The sequence below is a fragment of the Hemitrygon akajei genome, chromosome 11 (assembly GCF_048418815.1).
Source record: "Hemitrygon akajei chromosome 11, sHemAka1.3, whole genome shotgun sequence".
NCBI lineage: Eukaryota > Metazoa > Chordata > Chondrichthyes > Myliobatiformes > Dasyatidae > Hemitrygon > Hemitrygon akajei.
In genome coordinates, this window is record NC_133134.1 from 109,685,040 (window position 1) to 109,707,158 (window position 22,119).

The 22,119-nt window shown below is 40.6% G+C and overlaps 1 protein-coding gene across 2 annotated transcripts; it reads left to right on the forward strand.

Annotated features, from left to right (window-relative positions):
• The first annotated feature begins 483 nt into the window (after positions 1–483).
• pdrg1 (p53 and DNA-damage regulated 1) lies at positions 484–16,922 on the forward strand. Of its 2 annotated transcripts, XM_073061478.1 has the most exons (5): positions 484–635; positions 7,019–7,091; positions 10,603–10,677; positions 13,939–14,019; positions 16,393–16,922. In XM_073061478.1, exons 1-5 carry the CDS (start codon positions 543–545, stop codon positions 16,473–16,475), a joined length of 405 nt encoding a protein of 134 aa, XP_072917579.1. In that variant the 5' UTR covers positions 484–542; the 3' UTR covers positions 16,476–16,922. The 2 variants fall into 2 exon arrangements, with proteins under 2 accessions (XP_072917579.1, XP_072917580.1); XM_073061479.1 differs by lacking the exon at positions 10,603–10,677.
• Positions 16,923–22,119: the final 5,197 nt, after the last annotated feature.

Sequence of the window (22,119 nt, forward strand, 5' to 3'; positions counted from 1 at the left end):
CAGACCATCCATGGCAAAACTACAGTTATTTGGCCTCTGTAAATTGCCCCTGAGTATGTTTAAGTGATAGAAACCTGGAGGAAAAAAATGGGATTAGTGTAGGATTGTAGGTCAGCATGGACGGGGTAGAACAATGGATTTGTTTTGGCTCCGTAACCAGGTGACCAATGCGAACACAAGGAGTACCTGAGACTGCATGGAAGCTACCCAAGTGTAAATGGGAGAAATGAGTGCATGGCAATTGGATGCAGTAGTGTGTGGTTAGAAGAGCGTAAGAGGGTGGTGACTGAAGTAGAAAGAATATACTGAGGATTCCTGATGAAGGGTATCGGCCTGTTTATTTTTCTCTACAGATGCCAAATGGCTTGCTGAATTCCTTCAGCATTTTGTGCGTATGGGAGGGGAGAGCAAGGATTTGCTATTCTTGCAAGGATGGACTACAATTCCCAGAATTCACGCTCAGCTCCGTAACCGACCGCACGGGGATCCTCCGGCCAATGAAATGGAGAGCAGCTGCCGAGTGACCCCCGTGCTGCCTGTCGATGGTGGAGATGGCTCGGGAGTCGGAGGTGGTGATGGATTACCTGACGGAGGTGGAGCTGCTGGCGGAGAACGTGATCGCGGATAAACAGCAGGTACCGGGGCAGCACCGACTTTCGGCGACGCACGGGCTGGTGGGGTGTAGTGCGCCTGCGTTGTTTCTAGTGATTGGCAGGCCCCGGGCTCGGCCTGTCGCTGTTGGCGACCGGGACCTTGAGTTGAGGTCTGGCCGCAAAGATTCCCTCCTTGCTCAGGACACTCCCCCAGGAGCAGTACATCTTGCTGCTTTCTTGGTGTGGTGGCCTGTGTTTGAACTTCTCGAAACCTGTCGTATTCGGTCGCTGGAGTATGGGCCGGGAACAAAAAGATTTATTTATTCCGCTTTGTAGACCAAGTCTTTTAATATTGGGCATAAATCTTAGCGGTGTGTACTGAAGCTCTTTGCATTTATAGATACATCGGGAAAGCTTGTAGACAGTGTGAAAGGGAGGATAGGCAGGTGATAGAGGAGGGATACACTCAGATGTGTCTATTTTAATGCAAGAAGTATCATGAAAAAAGCGGATGAGCTTAGAGCGTGGATCAGTACTTGGAGCTGATTCAGATTCAGTTTATTGTCATTTAGAAACCACAAATGCAATGCAGTTAAAAAATGAGTCAACGTTCCTCCAGAATGATATCACAAAAGCATATTACAAAACAGACTACACCAGAAAATCCACATAACGTTTGGCAATCCCCAATTCAGAGTCCGGAGAGGCTGCTGCGTATTAATATCGCGCTACCAAAACCACATAGTTACAACAGTGCAAACAATAGCATAATTGATTAAAAAAAAAGACCATGAGCACAGTAAAAATAGTCCAAAGATGTTAAAAGACTATAAGTTCAAAAGAAATCACCACACAGTTGTGACCATTACAGAGACTTGGATGGTGCAGGGGCAGGAATGGTTATTTAGAGTGCGGCGTTTTATATGTTCCAGAAAGGAGGCAAAAGAGGTGGAGCCTGGCACTGCTGATCAGAGATAGTGTCACGGCTGCAGAAAAGGAGGAAGTCATGGAGGGATTGTCTACGGAGTCTCTGGGTGGAGATTAGGAACGGGAAGGGATCAATAACTTGACTGGGTGTTTTTTATTATAGTCCACCTAATAGTAACGGACATCGAGGAACAGATAGCGAGACAGATTGTGGAAAGGTGCAATAATAACAGGGTTGTCGTGGTCGGAGATTTCATTGCATCTTCCTAGAGCAAGGGGTTTAGATGGGGTGGAGTTAGTTAGGTGTGTTCAGGAAGGTTTCTTGACACAATATGTCGATAAGCCTATAAAAGGACAGGCTGTACATGATCTAGTATTGGGAAATGAACCTGATCAGGTGTCAAGTCTCTCAGTGGGAGAGCATTTTGGAGATAGTAATCACAATTCTATTTTCTTTAGTATAGCATTGGAGAGGGGTAGGAACAGACAAGTTAGGAATGTGTTTAATTGGGGTAAGGGGAAATATGAAACTATCAGGCAATAACTTGGAAGCATAAATTGGGAACAGATGCTCTCGGGAAATGTACGGCAGAAATGTGGCAAATGTTCAGGGGACATTTGCATGGCATTCTGCATGGGTATGTTCCAGTGAGACAGGGAAAGAATCGTAGGGTACAGGAACCGTGGTGTACAAAAGCTGTTGTAAATCTAGTCAAGAAGAAAAGAAAAGCTTACGAAAGGTTTAAAAAAAATAGATAATGATAGAGATCTAAAAAATCATAAGACTAACAGGAAGGAGCTTAAGAATGAAATTGGGAGAGCCAGAAGGGGCCATGAGAAGGCAATAGACAATAGGTGCAGAAGTAGACCATTCGGCCCTTCGAGCCTGCACCGTCACTTTGAGATCATGGCTGATCAATTCCTTATCAATACCCGGTTCCTGCCTTGTCCCCATATCCCTTGATTCCCCTATCCATAAGATACCTATCTAGCTCCTTCTTGAAAGCATCCAGAAAATTGGCCTCCACTACCTTCCGAGGCAGTGCATTCCAGACCCCCACAACTCTCTGGGAGAAGAAGTTTTTCCTTAACTCTGTCCTAAATGACCTACCCCTTATTCTCAAACCATGCCCTCTGGTACTGGACTCTCCCAGCATCTGGAACGTATTTCCTGCCTCTATCTTGTCCAATCCCTTAATAATCTTAAATGTTTCAATCAGATCCCCTCTCAATCTCCTTAATTCCAGCGTGTGCAAGCCCAGTCTCTCTAACCTCTCTGCGTAAGACAGTCCAGACATCCCAGGAATTAACCTCGTGAATCTACGCTGCACTTCCTCTACAGCCAGGATGTCCTTCCTTAACCCTGGAGACCAAAACTGTACACAATACTCCAGGTGTGGTCTCACCAAGGCTCTGTACAAATGCAAGAGGATTTCCTTGCTCTTGTACTCAATTCCCTTTGTAATAAAGGCCAACATTCCATTAGCCTTCTTCACTGCCTGCTGCACTTGCTCATTCACCTTCAGTGACTGATGAACAAGGACTCCGAGATCTCTTTGTATTACTCCCTTACCCAACTCTATACCGTTCAGATAATAATCTGCCTTCCTGTTCTTACTCCCAAAGTGGATAACCTCACACTTATTCACATTAAACGCCATCTGCCAAGTATCTGCCCACTCACCCAGCCTATCCAAGTCACCCTGAATTCTCCTAACATCCTCATCACAAGGCCATGGCAAGCAGGATTAAGGAAAACCCAAGGCATTCTACAGTATGTGAGGACAAGAGGATAAGATGTGAGAGAATAGGACCAATCAAGTGTGACAGTGGAAAAGTGTGTATGGAACTGGAGGAGATAGCGGAGGTGCTTGATGAATACTTTGCTTCAGTATTCACAACGGAAAAGGACCTTGGCGATTGTAGGGATGACTTACAGAGGATTGAGCATATAGACATTAAGAAAGAGGATGTGCTGGAGCTCTTGGAAAACATCAGGTTGGATAAGTCATCGGGACCAGACGAGATATACACCAGGCTACTGTGGGAGGCAAGGGAGGAGATTGCTGAACCTCTGGCAATGATCTTTGCATCATCAATGGGAACGGGAGAGATTCCAGAGGATTAGAGGGTTACAGATGTTGTTCCCTTATATGGAGCCAGTGATCATTAATGGAGAATGTGTGGAGCAGGTTAAGATCTACAAGTATCTGGGAGTACAGTTAGACGAGAAGCTAGACTGGACTGCCAACACAGATGCCTTGTGCAGGAAGGCACAGAGTCGACTGTACTTCCTAAGAAGGTTGGCGTCATTCAATGTCTGTAGTGAGATGCTGAAGATGTTCTATAGGTCAGTTGTGGAGAGCGCCCTCTTCTTTGTGGTGGCGTGTTGGGGAGGAAGCATTAAGAAGAGGGACGCCTCACGTCTTAATAAGCTGGTAAGGAAGGCGGGCTCTGTCGTGGGCAAAGTACTGGAGAGTTTAACATCGGTAGCTGAGCGAAGGGCGCTGAGTAGGCTACGGTCAATTATGGATAACTCTGAACATCCTCTACATAGCACCATCCAGAGACAGAGAAGCAGTTTCATCGATGCAATGCTCCTCAGACAGGATGAAGAGGTCAATACTCCCCAATGCCATTAGGCTTTACAATTCTACCGCCAGGACTTAAGAACTTTTTAAAAGCTATTATTAATGCTTTTTGAGATAGTGATTTAGATGCATATCATATTTTTTTTACTGAGTTAAGTATTGTATGTAATTAGTTTTGCTACAACAAGTGTATGGGACATTGGAAAAAAGTTGAATTTCCCCATGGGGATGAATAAAGTATCTATCTATCTATCTATCTATCTATTCAAGAAAGGGAGTAGAGATAGCCCAGGAAATTATAGAGCAGTTAGTCTTACTTCAGTGGTTGGTAAGTTGATGGAGAAGATTCTGAGAGGCAGGATTTATGAACATTTGGAGAGGCATAATATGATTAGGAATCATCAGCATGGCTTTGTCAAAGGCATGTTGTGTTTTACAAGCCTGTTTGAATTTTTTGAGGATGTGATGAAACACGTTGATGAAGGTAGAGCAGTAGATGTTGTGTACTGTATATGGATTTCAGCAAGGCATTTAACAAGATACCCCATGCAAGGCTTATTGAGAAAGTAAGGAGGCATGGGATCCAAGGGGACCTTGGCTTGCCCACAGAAGGCAGAGTGGTTATAGATGGGTCATAATCTGCATGGAGGTTGGAAGCCAGTGGTGTGCCTCAGGGATCTGTTCTGGGACCCCTTCTCTGTAATTTTAATAAATGACCTGGATGAGGAAGTGGAGGGATGGGTTAGTAAATTTACTGATGACACAAATGTTGGAGGTGTTGTGGATAGTGTGGAGGGCTGTCAGAGGTTACAGCGGAACATTGATAGGATGCAAAACTGGGCTGAGAAGTGGCAGATGGAGTTCAACTCAGATAAGTGTGAGGTGGTTCATTTTGGTAGGTCAAATATGATGGCAGAATATAGCATTAATGGTAAGACTCTTGAGAGTGTGGAGGGTCAGAGGGATCTTGGGGTCCGAGTCCATAGGATGCTGAAAGTAACTGCGCAGGTTGACTCTGGTTAAGAAGGCAGATGGTGTATTGGCTTTCATCAATTGTGGAATTGAATTTATGAGCCGAGAGGTAATGTTGCAGCTATATAGGACCCTGGTCAGACCCCACTTGGAGTACTGTGCTCAGTTCTGGTCGCCTCACTACAGGAAGGATGTGGAAACCATAGAAAGGGTGCAGAGGAGATTTACAAGGATCTTGCCTGGATTGTGCAGGTGCTGGAAATCCAGCACATACAAAATGCTGGCGGAACTCAACAGCAAAAATGGAAATTCAGTGTTTCAGTTTGAAGAGTCCTGAATGTATGAAGGAAGTATCGTTAGTTTTTTTTCTGTGTTGATGCCCGGATTCTTTGGCTTGACCACAAGTAAAGGTTGATGCTGCAGTGAATTACATAGTGGGAGGTTATGACACTCAGAAAAACTGTAGAATAAACGCTCTGCCCCACATACTTGCATGAATACAAAAAGATCTTGTGATGTTATTTCAAAGAACTGCAGTGTATGGTAGAAATCCCTGGTGTCCTGCCCAAAATTAAATTTGCCGAAACCAATTACTAGTCTATTATTACAATGACTTTGAATGCTTGCCTATAGGAAATGCAGCAAGCAAAATAAATGGTACAGTGTTAATTAAGCTTCAGAAGTACTTTAGGGCAACAAAAAGTGGATGTGAAATCAGAATCAGATTTAATAGCACTGCAGAGTTGTGTCGTGAAATTTGTTAACTGTATGGCAGCAGTGCAATAAAATACATGATAAATATAGAAAAAAACAAAAAAACAGTTAAAACATTAAGTATATATATATGTCCATTAAATAATAAGTTAAAATAAGAAGTGCAAAATAGCAGAAATAAAATAAAGTAGTGAGGTAGTGTTCATGGGTTCAATGTCCATTTAGAAATCAGATGGCAGAGGGGAAGAAGCTGTTCCTAAGTCGCTGAGCTGCCTTTCTAAGGTACCACTCCTTGAAGATGTCTTGAATATTACAGAGGCTGGTACCCATGATAGAGCTCACTAATTTTACAAGTTTCTACAACTTACTTTGATCTTGTACTGTAGCCCTCCCCCCCCCCTCCCCCCCCCATACCAGATAATGATGCAACCAGTCAGAATGCTCTCCTTGGTACTTTTGTAGAAGCTTTTTGAGTGTGTTAGTTGACAAACCAAATCTAAAACTCCCAATGAAATATAGCTGCTGTCTTGCCTTCTTTATAGCTGCATCAATAAGATGCATTCAGGTTAGATCCTCTGAGATATTGACAGCCAGGAACTTGAAATTGCTCACTCTTTCCACTACTGATCCCTCTTTGAGGATTGGTTTGTGTCCCTCATCTTACCCTTCTTGGAGTCCACACTCAGTTCTTTAGTCTTGCTGACATTGAATGTAAGGTTGTTGCTGTGACACCTCTCAACTAACTTTATCAACTGTCCCAAGAGGTACTGTATATCCTCTGCTGAGTCCTGAGTCTTTTTGTTAATGAAGATGCAGCAGCAGCTCAGGGGTGATGGTATTGAAGGCTGAACTGAAATCAGCAGCGATCCTGACCTACTGTATGTACCAAGGTGCTATAGTATGAGTTGCTCCTGTCTTTGATAGATTTATTGATGACAATTGATCAGTCAACATCTTTGTTATCATTGCATTTGCAATAACTGGCTGGTAGAAGTTGGATCTTTTTTCTCAGCTTTGCAATTCCCATGTTCTATGGTAATTCATCAGATTGCTTCTTGTCTGTTTGTGATCTTTGCAAATCCTTGAGTTAATGTTCAACGCAGAGGTGGGAAATTCTCAGTTATTAAAATATTTTTAATAAAGTATTTATGAAATTATATTAAAATCCTTGTGGTATTAGAGTTGTGCTTTGAACATTTTCTTGCATCTACTGAATTTCAGATCATTAGTCTGGATGGAAAGAGAAATCGGAACCGTGAAGCACTGAGGGCGTTACAAAATAGCAGCGAATTGGGTATGAATGCCTTTGGCAACTATTAAATAAATAATAGCTATTAAATAGATATCTAGGGATATGAGGTAATAAAATGGCAAGTGCACTTTAACACAGAGAATCATCAGGTAATGTAGTTGAGGAGGTGTAACAAGGCAAAGGAAGTGCCTATGAACAAGAGGATAATGAGAGGAGTGGAAGAACAAAGTGCCCTTGTGGAGTGTATGCCTACAGATCATTTAAAGATCACAAGGTAGGTCAACAGGATAGATAAAAAGACACACAGGTTATTATTCCTATAATATACAAGAGATGAGGTTATGCTAAAACTGTATAACATAACTAGAAGTTATGCTAGGAAGACAGTGTTATAGTTAATAGAGTTGTTGCCTCATAAACACTAGAGATCCGGTCAAGATTGCATCTGCGTACAGGCTGCTTCAGTTGACATCTGGATAGATCATGAAACCACGTATTTTACTTCTTTTATGTCTTGTTTTTAAACTTGAATGCATTTTTGGAACCGTTGGAGCCTGAGATTTTGGAGTTTGGAGATTGCTTGGGTGTTTCAGCGTTCTACAGTCTCCGAGAGGATTCTGGGAGGCAGAGGCAGCTTGCACGAATCTTGTGGCAAGAAGGCTGCGTGCCGATGTTTGACCCCATTTCACTGACTAAAGCTTCCGTTGTTCGCCAACTCAATCTCCCTCATTGCTTTAATCGGCGGCTGCCTGCTTTTTTTTATCGTTGCTGAGATTTCTCTGCTACGGAGAGGGAGAGTGTTGCTCAGGTTTTCTGTGTTTTGGACTGTGGACTTCTATTCAGTCTTGTGGTTTCTTTTTGTATCCTCTGCTTTTCACCTGATCTTTCTCGTTTTTTGTGTGGGGGCAGGGGAATTTGGGGTCGATGTGCCTGTTGCTTTTTTGTTTTTTTTTGGTGGGGAGGGGGGATTTGGGGTTGATGACCGTGCTGCCTTTCTTTTCTTTCTTAGTTTTGTGGCTATCTGGAGAAGAAGAATTTCATAGTTGTATACTTTGATAATAAATGAACCTTTGAGAGTTCTTTGTTCAATCCTGATTTACAGTGATGTCTGTGCGGAATTTGGACATTCTGCCTGTAACTACATGGGTTTCTTCCTACATTCCAAAACTGTGTGGGTTAATTCTCTACCCTAGTGAGTGGTAGAGTCTGGGGGGAGTTTATAAAAATGTGGAGAGAATTTAAAAAATGGGATTACTTAGTATTAGTGTGTTTTTTAAAAAAAAAGTTCGATGTTTGATGCAAGCTTGAAGGGCTGAAGGGCCGTTTCTGTGATTTATATTTTTGCCTCTATGAATGCAATACCCATTAGGCTGCATAGAACTATGCCGATGCTATTATCAGTGATGGTTCTCCATTAGATGGAGTTGTACAGCAATACTTACAGTTTAATATTTCAAGTCCAATGATTGTGGTTTTATACGATTAATTGTCGGCATATTGAAGAGCAACATCTGATAGAATAGGCCTTGCAAGGATACTACTTGTTCCCTTGGGTGATGTCAGAGTTCTGCCAATGGCATCCCAGACTATGCCTTCTCTATGTGCTTTGTATATTTCCTGGTTTTGATGCTGCAAAAATGCCTCTGCTTTTAATTCTTGAGCGTGAATAAAACTGGAAGCTGCTGTCTGGTCAGTTCCTGAGTCATCAACAGATATTTACCATCCCTTTTGTTTCACGGTTACTCAGTTAGAACTGCAGCTTCTCACTGCAGAAGAATTTGATCAGTGCTAATCTTGTGCACATCCACTGTGGGGCAAACGAACACTTTACATGAAAGCAGTTGGCATCTGTAGTGCTTCAATCTCCAATGCCAACTGGGACAGTCCTTGATTGCATACTCGGTCTCTTTTCGTATCATGTATTCCTTAGGTTTAATTTTTTTGTTTGCAATAAAGATGGTAAACATCATCAGGCAATAGACATAATGCTCATGTCCCAATCAACACTATTATCCTCTGTACAGACAGACACTGTTTATTTATCACAGTTTTGCTGTGTCATTTGATTCTTCACCCCAGCCCTTTCCTGTTTCTGAAATGTTGATTTTGGTATTCTTTCTCTCTCCAGCTGCTGCCTGACTTGCTGAGTTATTTCTGTGTTATTTGTTTTCCTGTTCTGCTTCTAGTTATTTTGGCAGGAGAATTAAAATCCCATTCTTCTCATGAATGATCCTTTTGACCTTCAAAACCATTGATCGATATTCTGAATGCTTCCTTCAAATCACTTAACTTCTTCAGGTCCAGGGAGAACAGCCACCATTTCTCTTTATAGCAAGATTGTTCAGAAAGTCAGTTGTAATGTTTGAAACATTTTTGTAATTGAAAGAGAAAATCTGCAGATGCTGGAAATCCAAGCAACTTACACAAAATGCTGGAGCAACTCGGCAGGCCCAACAGCACCTACAGTGCAATTGACGTTTTGGGCCGAGACCTTTCAGCGGGACTGGAGAAAAAAAGTTGAAGAGTAGATTTAAAAGGTGGGGGAGGAGAGAGAGAAACCTGAGGGGGAGGGATGAGGTAAAGAGCTGGGAAGTTGATTGGAGAAAGAGATACAGGGCTGGAGAACGGGGAGTCTGATAGAAGGCCATGAAAGAAGGAAAAGGGGGGAGGAGCATCTGAGAGAGGTGATGGGCAGGCAAAGAGATGAGGTGAGAGAGGGAAAAGGGGATGGGGAATGGTGAAGGAGGGTTTGGGTTAGCGTATTACTGGAAGTTTGAGAAATCAATGTTAATGCCATCAAGTTGGAGGTTACCCAGTGGGAATATAAGGTGTTGTTCCTCCAACCTGAGTGTGGCCTCATCACAACAGTGGAGGAGGCCATGAATATACATTGTTATTAAAAATTGATTTAGTGTCCAATGTAATTATGCCTATTTCATTTTTTTTCTGAAATTCAAGACAGTATTTCCACTTGTGTGTTATACTTGTGCCCGGGGTGATCTTTGTGTTAGTCTTTTCTAGGATGCCCTTCACCGTGCAATGTTCCTTTTGCAGTATTGTTGGGAACTTGGATTAAATTATCCCCGGAGTTATCAATGGCCAGTTTCCCATCGATAAGCCTTAGTCTTATTGAAAAGTGAAGAGCCAAATGACAGCAGCCTGCTTTCAAAAGTTCATCAATTAACAGAAATACATTTTTAATTCCAGTGTTCTCTTTTATTTTAAAACATGTGTCAACATGCTACTAAACTCTAAGGGTCAAACCAGTGTTGTTTACAATGTGCAACTCCAATAAGGGGCGCTGTGTAATACTCCCAATTAATAAGTGTGGCTGGATTATTTGGGGCAATAATGTTAACTATGGCACATGTACTGGTGTCATGGCTGAGACAGCTTATTAGTGACCAGCACCAGAGATATACATCTTGCACTGTCATGCTCTTCATTAGGAATCTGACCTCTTTTTCACATTTCTAGTTTTTAAAAAAATATCAAAACTCATTGATCTCCTTGGTTGATAACAGTTTTTTGCTTTGGCCTTGTATTTCTTCAGGCAATGTGATGGTTTGTTTTGGAAACATGTTTATCAAATTCCCCAAGTCTAGGACCCAGGACATGATTCAGAAAGGTAGGTATTATACAAAGTTTAAGTGGTATCTGCATTTAAAATGTATGCTGAAGACAACGATGTAAATGATAGTGTAATACAAACCCAGGTGTTTATTATGAATCGTGGTATATTTCGAGTGAGAAGGAGAGATAAATCCTAAGTATCCCAAGTCAAGGGATATGGGGAGAAGGCAGGAATGGGGTACTGATTGTGGATGATCAGCCATGATCACATTGAATGGTGATGCTGGCTCGAGGGGCCGAATGGCCTACTCCCGCACCTATTGTCTATTGTCCAATCTAGAGAGCCATGCAAGTAAAGGTGTGGGTTAGACTTCATGTAGTATTTTTGCTTTGCTTTAGCAATAGTATTCAAAATACAATTTTTTACACCTAATTATTCAGTCACATTTTATCTGCTTTGTTATTTGAGAAGATAAAGTAATTTAGTTGATGCCTTTTCCATTAAAAACAAGGGGAAAGGCTTGCGCCAGCACCATGTATCTGGGGGTGGAAAGGATTATAACACTAAGAATAATTTTACCAAATTGCTTCTCTAGAAGTATCAGCTCTGTTCTGTGGAATTTCCCACAATGGTTGAAATCCATAAATCTAGGGAATGATGAGAATTCTTACACACTATAATGTGGGAAAATGGGATTATCTATTTCGGTTTACAAAGCAGATAAGCGGAGTATTTTGCAAATGTTAAGAGACCGGGTAATATTGATACTCAAAGGGTCCTAGGTGACCTTCACATGTTACTTAAAAGTCAGTATGAAGGTGGAGGAAGAAGCCAGTGAATTTCATAATGTGAGGTAAAGTTGCCTTCGAAGTTCAAGTTCAAAGTAAATTTCTTATCTAAGTACAAATACGTCACCATATACAACACTGAGATTTGTTTTCTTGTGGACGTACACAGTAAATCCAAGAAACAAATCATGAAAGACGCAACCGAACAGGATGGACATACAACCAATGTGCAAGAGAAAAAGATAATAAATAAATGAGCAATAAATTTTGAGAACATGGGATGAAGAGACCTTGAAAGTGAGTCCATAGGTTGTGGGACCAGTTCAGCGAATGGGCAAATTAAATTGAGTAAAGTGGCTCAAGAGTTGGATGGTTGAGGGATAATAGCTGTTCCTGAACCCGGTCATGTGTGTCCTGAGTTCCTGTACCACTTTCCTGATGGTAGCAGCAAGAAGAGAGCGTGGCCTGGGTGATGGGGGTTCTTGATGACGATGCTGCTTTCCTGCTCTAGCACTCCATGTAAATGTGCTCAATGCTGGGGAGGGCTTTACCTGTAATGGACTGGGTCATGCCCACTACATTTTGTAGAGTTTTCGATTTAAGGGCATTGGTTTTTCCATTCCAAGCTGTGATGCAGCCAGTCAATAAACTCTCTACCATATGTCTTTAGAATTTTGTCAAAGTTTTAGATGTCATGCCAAATCCTTGCAAACTTCTCAGGAAGTAGAGGCACTGCTGTGCTTTCTTTGTCCTCAGCCCAGGAGAGATCCTCTGAAATGATAACACAGAGGAGTTTAAACTTGGTGACCCTCTCCACCTCTGATCTCCTGATGAGGACTGGCTCGTGGACCTCCGGTTTCCTACTCCTGAAGTCAGTAATCAGCTTCTTAGTCTTACTGACATTGAGTAAGGGGTTGTCGTTGTGGCATCACTCAGCCAGATTTTCAATATCCCTTCTATACTATTTCATCACCATCTTTAATTCGGCCAACAACAGTGGTGTCATCAGCAAACCTAAATATGGCTTTGGAGATGTGCTTAGCCTCACAGTCATAAGTATAAAGCAAGTAGGGCTAAGCACACAGCCTTGTGTGCAACTGTGCTGATGGAAGTTTTGGAGGAGATGTTGCCAGTTTGAACTGACTGGGGTCTGCAAGTGAGGAAATCGAGGATTCAGTTGCACAAGGAGATATTGAGGCCAAGGTCTTGAAGCTTGATGAATAATTTTGAGGGAATGATAGTGTTGGATGCTGATCTGTGGACAATAAAGAGCATCCTGATGTATGCAGTTTTACTGACCAAATGTTCCAGGGTTGAGTGAAGAGCCAATGAAATGCTATCTGCTGTGGACCCTGTTGTGCTGGTAGGCAAATTGGAGCAGATCCAAGTTGCTACTCAGGCAGGAGTTCATATGTTTCATCACCAACCTCTCAATGCACTTCATCACAATGGATGTAAGTGATACTGGACAATAGTCATTAAAGCAGATTACCACGTTCTTCTTTGACACTAGTATAATTGAAGTCTGCTTGAAGCTGGTGGGTACGTCATACTGTTGAAGCAAGCGAATAAAGATACAGTGAACACTCCAATCAGTTTATCTGTACAGGTCTTTAGTACTTGGTGAGCTGTGGTTATGCTGAGACCACCTAGAGTACTGTAGAGTTTGGGTCTCCTCAAATAAAAAAGAATGTTGTTGATGTAGAGAGAATGAAGAAAAAATTCATTGGATAGATCCAAGAGATGATAGGCTTGCCGGTATGAAAAGAGTGAGTAGACTAAGTGTGTATTCCTTCAGAGTTCAGAAGAATGAGTTTGATGGAAGTTTTCAAAATCCTTGCAGGACTTAATCACAGTAAATGCAGAAAAGATGGTTTCTTCTCTGTGGAAGAGTCCAGAACCAGGGGCCATAGCCTTATATAAAGTGGTAGTACAAATTCACACTGGGACAAGGAGAATTTGTTCAGTCAGTGATGGGAAGTGGTGGTTTAGCCATTGTGATATTTGAAAACTGTGATTAATAGATTTCTGGATACTGAAGGTATTGAGAAACGTGGGATGGTACATGGAAATAGCACTGAGGCAGAAGATGAAACATGATTTTGATGTATGGCTGAGGAGGCTCGAAGGGTCAAGTGGACTACCCTGCTGCTAGTTTTTGTATTTACAGGTATCCTATCTTTGGATGCAAATTGTCATCATTGGTGAAAGCAACAGGTTTATCTGCTGTGACAATGGAAAGTCATCAGTTGGTTGATTTGTTATGGACACTTTTTCTTAACAAAATTCATGAGAGGGAAGGAATGCTTTCACCAGAAATGTGAAAGGAGACTTGAACATGCACGCTCCCAGAAACCAGTTGGACTGGGTGACGTGTGTGCAGGGGGATGCAGTGGGTGATCTGGTGCACAAATGTAGAAATCTGGCAGCCAAATTTTGTAAACTTCAGTAACACAAATTAGCATTTGCTAATTAAAGTTTACTTGATTTAGCCCCAATACAACTTGTTCTTCTTTTTTTTCCCCAGATCAAGAGCAGTTGGATGAAGAAATACGTAAGCTTAATAAGCAGTTGAAAGTGAAAGTTAATCGTTTAAATGAAGCACAAGGTGACTTTATTTATAAAAATTCAATTCCTGTATTTATAAGGCATCTGGCCCTTATCAGTCATTTCAAACTTGTAAAATGTGCTGGTTCTAAATAAGGAGTGTAGAATTATGGGTCACAAAAAAAAAAGGATTGGTCATTTTAAATTGTTCTCTCTGAGGTCCATGATGCTTTGGAACTCCCTTCCACAAACAACAATGCAAGCAGAATCCTCCTGTACTAGAAGACAGAGGAAGATGTTCGATGAGCAAACAGATATATTATCACACCTGTTCTATATGTAACTACATTTTTATCTGTTAGTTCATAACTGAGCCATCCCATTAGTCCAATTGTCCCCTCCTTGTTTCCACCTAGGCCTGTTTATGGTCTGTCTCACATGCACATTAACTCTCCGTTTTTGTATTATTTTTTCCAGTTATCTAGTATAAGGGTAATTAACAGAAACTTTTATGGATGTGGAAAGAAACCAGAGTATTTGGAGAAATACTACACACAGCACTAGAGATCAGGTTGGAACTTTGAGGCAACATCACTAAGTCTTCTGTCACCCATTGATCAGTAATATATTTGTCACTGTTCCCTCTGAATATTCTACCCTCTGATTATTTTGAATGAAGAGTCACATTTCTATTCAAATTATGTGCCAATCCAGTTTTAGTAACGTCCTTATCTCCAGCTTGAGGTTGATGGAACAAGCTTCACATCACCAAGCCTTTTGACAGGGAGGTGTTTTGGTGGTTGTGCTTTTGTACCAGCAGTCCAGTCAGATGCTGTGATTTCAACGTTCCTCTAAAATCTTTTTTAAGCCCCTTCCCCCCACCCCCCCCCCCCATCCAGCAGTCACCTAAAACCAATTCATTCAGCTTTCATTTCGATAATGTTTGAAGGTGAGAAAATACAAGGATGGCTTGCGTGTTAAGTTCCTCGCACTTCATTGCAGTAGATTGTATGCAAAATACTTGGTGCTTCTGAGGGACGGGACGTGGAACTTGCTTTCAGCCTATGACTTCTGTCAAAAAAAGCAAAATAAATATTTTAGAAATATTGTGTAAATTGGTGAAATTTAGAAGCTGGAGTCACATGTATTACTTTGGTATTGAATTCAACAAAGGCTGTTGCATGGAAAAGGTAATCCTCAACTATGGCTGCATTCCAGCTCTAACTGCAGTACTTTACACATGGCCACATTGAAACTGGGGATCCCTGGAGTTGTTTTGGTTGCATGTGATAAGTAAAGAATAGATTCTGACCAAAGTCCTCTTCTCACTTTCCTGGCCTGATTATGCACTCCATACAAATCCTGTGATTATTTGGGTACGGGTAATTTAATACTCCATATTCTATATTTTTTTTATTCTGGAAGTTTTCTTTTTAAATAATCTGTTGAACTTCACAACTTGTTACATAAAATATTTCCAATTAATGATTAAATATTTTCAAAGTTCTTACTTCTAAAACCCTTCCAGGCATATTATTCAAATGCAACTTAGATTGCAGTATTTTTGCAGTACTGTATCTCCTGTAATTTTACTTTTCATTGGATAATTTTCCTGGTTTAATTTGAATAAATAAGTATCCAAAGATTACATTAATTAATTTTTCATTACTTTATACCTTTTGTAAAGGCCTTCCCTTAACCAGTATTGTAGATTTACCAACTGTGGTTGACCATGTTCACCATGTATTTCTATATACTTTTTTACTGGAGCACAATGAAGTGCTGCTCACGTGCATTTAGTCCATGATTTTTCTTCAGTTCTTGATTGGGAATGTCTTGCTCACCTCTGCTCCCTTACCACTGTTGTAATAAGGTGACAAAATGAGTATTGAATTCCAAGTATATGGTGTATGGACAAAATTCATGATGTATGATCGGTTACATTTAATCACGGGATATCTCTTCTTGCCAACTACATTGGCTCCTAATCGTACAAGATTTTAATTTCAAATTCTCTTCATCCTTGCTTTTTTTTCAATATCCTCATGGGCTTGCCCTTAATCTGTAATATTTCTACTATTCTCTGAGCTTCAGTCTCTGTACTTCTGTGTTTCCTTAAATTATCTCCTTTAGTTTGCCAGTCCAAGTATCTCTTTCTTGTTATTATTTGCCAGAAGTCCCTTTGAACTTTTGGGGTGTTTTCCTTCATTTAAAAAAGTGTAAGTCTAAATTGCTACCTGTTTTATTTCTGGTTGGAGTCAATTGAACTGGTGAAATTCTACTTGAATTTCCAAAGTGCATTGTTTAATTTAATCTTTGGAGAATCAAATCATGTTTTATTTGTGGTGATAATTATGTTTGTATTGAATGGAGAGGGGAAGAATGTAGTTTTTTCTTGTTCATACTGATACTTGTTACTTGATCCTCATCCTAGGAAAATCTGAAATCAAAGGATTTGATCTAACTCCATTAACCCATGAAGAAATGCAGGCCATTACAAAGGTCCTGAAAAACTGAGTGCATGGTTGACATTGAAAATGACATTACGCTGTGTGTTGGAGGAAACCATGAACAGCAGAGGCACAACTGCAAGATGGTGAAAAAACGCTGGTGGAGTCTGAGTTCAAAGTTCACAGCAATTGGCCCCCTCGGGATTGTTATTTGAAAAATATTATAGTTTTTTGACCATCCATTTAGCTGTGCATTTATAAATATCCTGTTTGGACCCTGTACAAATGTTAACTTGTCCCCATAGTTCACTGCTTGTAAAATTAACTTTTAAAAATAAAAATATTAATGTATCTTTTTCATTATTTAGTTGTGCTCTTGGTTGTATTGGCATGCCAATATTCGCCTTCCTGTTTTGTTGGTCTGGCTGTGAATCATGCAGATCCTGTGCTGTATTGACTTTGCCGATCTTGGCTAATAAGTGTTTTGTTTTATTAAATTTTGGTCTTGATGATACACTAGTGATACTCTCACTTCCTCTCAATATATACCTAATGGTTATCCTGCTCTTCAGTATTTTTTGATATATAGAAACTATTTGGTCCATTATTTTTGAAAGCATCTTCACTTTATAGAATTTTCTTTACATGTGCCTAAGACTGACATTATTCGAGTAACTTGGAGAATAAATGTTCAATCTCTGATGGCAGTTTACGAAATATGAACATTGTTTTAAAAAAATCTTTAACAGCCAGTGGTGCAAAAGCTGATGCCTTACATAAGCCAATTCATTTGGTTTTAAAATCACACGTCTTACCTTTCACTTGTTTTATTTTTAAATGAAATAAATTTACTTTTGCAAATTTTGATTTTTTACTTACAACCTTGGTATCTGTCTGCTTTTCTCTCTCATTCCTCTGGTTTTCAGCACCCTGCTTATCTTGGCTCCTCACATTCCCTGATTCAGCCTACACGTGACACCATTTCTGAGCATCAAAGCCTGTGGAACAAGATTCCTTCCAGTTAAGAGCAGACTTTATAAAAGGAGGAGGAGGCGTTCATCCTCTTGGGCATTGCTGTGTCAACAAGGTTGCAACTGATCTTTTGCCTCAATTTTACTTTCTGGCCTGATTTCCCCATAACCTTTGATTCTCCTTTCATCCAAAAAAAAATATCTTGGCCCTCAATATACTCTATTTAATGGATCATTAAGAATGATTCTGTTCCACTTAATGGTTCTTTCTGCTTGAGGAATTCAAAGATTCAAAACTGAGGAAACATCCTTTCTTGTCTGTTGGAGATAGCTGACCCCCTCATCTAAGTGACCCTCTCAGTTGTAGACTCTATATTCCTTCCAGTGATAACATACTTGTAGTACTTATTATGGTTGGTCTCATTTGTCTAATTAAATAATTTCCTTTACATTGGTGAGACCCATTGTAAACTAGTGGACCATTTCATTGAGCACCTCCGCATCATCCATCATAAGCGGGGACTCCCTGGTGGCAAAATGCTTTAATTCCGATTCCCATTCCACTGTGTTGATCCAAGGCCACCTCTTCTGACAAGATGGTGCCAACCTCAGGATGGAGGAGCAACGCTTTGTATTCCATCTGGTAGCCTCCAATTCTATGCTATGAATATTGATTTCTCCTTCCAATGAACTAAATTTACCCCCCCCCCATTCTGCACTCTAACTTTTTACTTCTCACCTGCCTAGTACTTCCCCCAGTGCCCCCTCCCCATTCCCTTCCTATGGTCCACTCTCCTCTCCTATCTGATTCTGTCTTCTCCAGCCCTTGACCTTTCTCACTCACCTGGCTTCTACCTATCACCTTTCAGCTGGCCTCTTTCCCCTCCCTCACCCATCAGGCATCTTTCTCCCCCACCCCCCACTACCCAGTTGTGAAGAATGATCTCAGCCTGAAATGTTGACTTCTTAACTCTTTTCCATAGATGCTACTTGACCTGCTGAGTTCCATCAGCATTTTGTGTATATTACTTTGGATTTCCAGCATCTGCAGATTTTAAGACCATAAAATATAGGAGCAGAAGTAGGCCATTCATCCCATCAAGTCTTCTCTGCCATTCAATCATGGGCTGATCCAATTCTTCCAGTCATCCCCACCTTCTCCCCATACCCTTTGATGCCCTGGCTAATCAAGAACCTATCTAACTCTGCCTTAAGTACACCCAATGACTTGGCCTCCACAACTGCTCGTAGCAACAAATTCCACAGATTTACCACCCTCTGACTGAAGTAATTTCTCCACATCTCAGTTCTAAAAGGACGTCCTTCAATCCTGAAGTCATGCCTTCTTGTCCTAGAATCCCCTACCATAGGAAATAACTGCCATATCTAATCTGTTCAGGCCTTTTAACATTCAGAATGTTTCTATGAGATACTCCCTCATTCTCTGAATCTCCAGGGAATACAGCCCAACAGCTGCCAGATGTTCCATTCAGGCCTTTTAACATTCAAAATGTTTCTGTGAGATACTCCCTCATTCTCTTGAACTCCAGGGAATACAGCCCAAGAGCTGCCAGATGTTCCAGATGGTAGCCCTTTCATTCCTGGAATAATTCTCGTGAAATTTTCTTGTGTTTGTCATTTCTCACTATTCTAAACTCTGAGCAGAATGAGCCCAGCCTTATTAATTTTTACTTAGCACATCCCAGAACTCAATATAGCAAACATTTAGAGTTGAATAAAGGAACAGGAAGATGGAAGAACTCAGGTCAAGCTGTATCTGTGAAGGCAAAAGATGCAAGTTGACGTTTTGGGTCGAGACCCTGCTTTAGGATGAAAAGGAAGATTGACAGTATATAGCAGAAGAAGGGAGGAGTGGGTGATTAAGTAGAACCAGATGAAGTTGGATGGGGGACAGGTATGAATGGTGCACAGATTCAACCAGCTCGGGGAGTGGATGGGATCTTTCAAGTAGCGCTTCAATGAACGCCTTTTGGAAATCCACAGTTCTGCTGACTTCTCTTTCTCTTCCCTGATATTACATCATCAAATAACTCTAATCAAATACAAGTTTTCCTCCATAAAGCCATTTTGTTTCTAATTAACAAAGTTTTGTGTTTACTGTATAGGCATTCTTATCATTTTATTAATGGATTGTAGCATTACTTGACTTGTTGAGTTTGTGGAATCACAACTTTTGGGATATCTTTATTGATTTATTCATGTATTTATTACTTAGAGATACAACATGGTAACAGGCCACTCTGGCCCAACAAGCCCACACCACTTAATTACACCCATGTGGCTGATTAACCTACTAACCCACATATCTTTGGAATGTGGGAGGAAACTGGAGCACTAGGAGGAAAACCATGTGGTCAGGAAAGAATGTACAAGCTCCTTACAGACAGTGGAAGAATTGAATCTGAATCATTGCTGCTGTAATAGTATTGCACTAATTGCTACATTACCATAACATCCCTTTAGAGCAGGGGATCCCAATCGTTTTTATGCCATGGACCCCAGGTTGGCAACCCTTGCTTTAGAGGAACACACTGGTTATAGCACAGAAAGAGGTTGTTTAGTCCATTGCTAGCTGTAAACATGGGCAGTACTACAGTTCCCACTTCCCTGTACCCATCCCTTTAACTTTGCTAAGTCTGTTTTTTTTTTTTAAGATATTATCAAGTTCCTATTTTGAATGCTCCCCAGCAACACATTCCCTGTGTCCATGGTATAAGGTTTTTCTTCATGTCACTTTTGCCATTTTCATTATATGTGCACAGTTCTTGAGTCTGTCATATACACTTAATATTCTAACTTTTATCACCTTGTGGCAGAGATACAGCACTGACATTGCTATATTTTCCCAGATTGATTAGACCTTCATAAGCAAGTTTTCTACAGTTTATTCTCACAGTTTTCTGATCATTACAAAGCCAATATTCTCCATAATTGATAACTTATACATTCCATTAGCAAAAAAAATCAGTTCAGCCAGCTATTACTTAATTCATTTTGCACTTAAAATACTGTCCTATTGTATTAGATAGTATAGCATTCTGAATACCTGTGACTCAGTTATAGTCTAAATAGTCCACTAAGTTTTTTAAAGATATTTTTGTTATAGCTGTATCCAATGCCTCTTTTCTTAGGTATGTTAGATCAACTGAGCTATTGCAATATTAAATCCATGACAATACTGCATGTCTGTGAGCATTTCTTTGGGATTTGTTCTGCCAAGATCTATAGTTACCTAGTTCTGGATTGAGAATTAATAAACAAAAAATTGCCTTGTAGCTATGAGTGTCATCATAGTTTTAGTTTGAGTGATTCCAATGAACATGCCTAACATTTTATAATCTAATTAAAACTGAAGGATTCTGCTAATTTCTTTCACTCTTTTAAACTGTTAGTTCCTGCACTCGCACAGGGAATTCCCCAATGGTTTCCCCAAGCAACCATTCTTCACAGTTGAATCAAATTCTGAGCATTTTCTGCAAAAGTATTCAGTGAAGACAGAATAAGAATTAGGATCACAAGAAACCGCAGATGCGGGAAACTGGAGCAAGTCAAAGTGATGGAAGTACTCAGCAAGTCAGGCAGAATCTATGGAGGGAAATGCATAGTTTACATTTAGATCTTCACCTGAATCTACTTGCTCTACCCTTTCCCTCCAAATTTTTATACTGACTACCTCCCCTTCCAATCAGATGAGGGGTCTTGACACAAAATGTCAGTTCTCCATTTCCCTCCAAATGCTGCCAGACCTACTGAGCTCTTTCAGTGCTTTGGGTGTTGCTAAGGATCAGGATTGTTCCCTCTGAGGAAAAAAAATGTATTGGTTACAAAGCATTGATTATTCGGACATATTAATATCCTTTCTTTCCAAAACCAGGATGGATATTTTGCCAATTGAATAAGGAGATGGTTGCCCAGTCAGCAACCTGTGAGAATAACCTTTATTAACAACAAGCATCTGTTACATATCCTTTATGACTGTATAGAGATAGGACTGATCTCTGTACAAAATGGTGACACTAAAGTTGAGTATAGCATCAGGAGTATAGGAGGGAGCAAATAAGGTACTTAAGGAGAATAAAAAGTGCAAAAAAAAAGACTTAAGAAAGAAATCAGGAGGGCTAAAAGAAGACATGAGGTAGCTTTGGCAGTCAAGGTGAAGAATAATCCAAAGAGCTTCTACAGGTACATTAAGAGCAAAAGGATAGTAAGGGATAAAATTGGTCCTCTTGAAGATCAGAGTGGTCATCTATGTATGGAATCAAAAGAAATGGGGGAGATCTTAAATGGGTTTTTTGCATCTGTGTTTACTAAGGAAACTGGCATGGAGTCAATGGAAATGAGGCAAACAAGTAGTGAGGTCATGGAATATATACAGATTGAAGAGGAGGAGCTGCTTGCTATCTTGAGGCAAATCAGAGTAGATAAATCCCCAGGACCTGACAGGGTATTCCCTCAGACCTTGAAGGAGACTAGTGTTGAAATTACAGGGGCCCTGGCAGATATATTTAAAAGGTCGGTATCTATGGGTGAGGTGCCGGAGAATCGGAGGATAGCTCATGTTGTTCTGTTGTTTAAAAAAGGCTCAAAAAGTAATCCAGGAAATTATAGGCTGTTAAGTTTGACGTCTGAAGTAGGTAAATTATTGGAAGGAGTACTAAGAGATAGGATCTACAAGTATTTAGATAGACAGGGACTTATTAGGGAGAGTCAACACGGCTT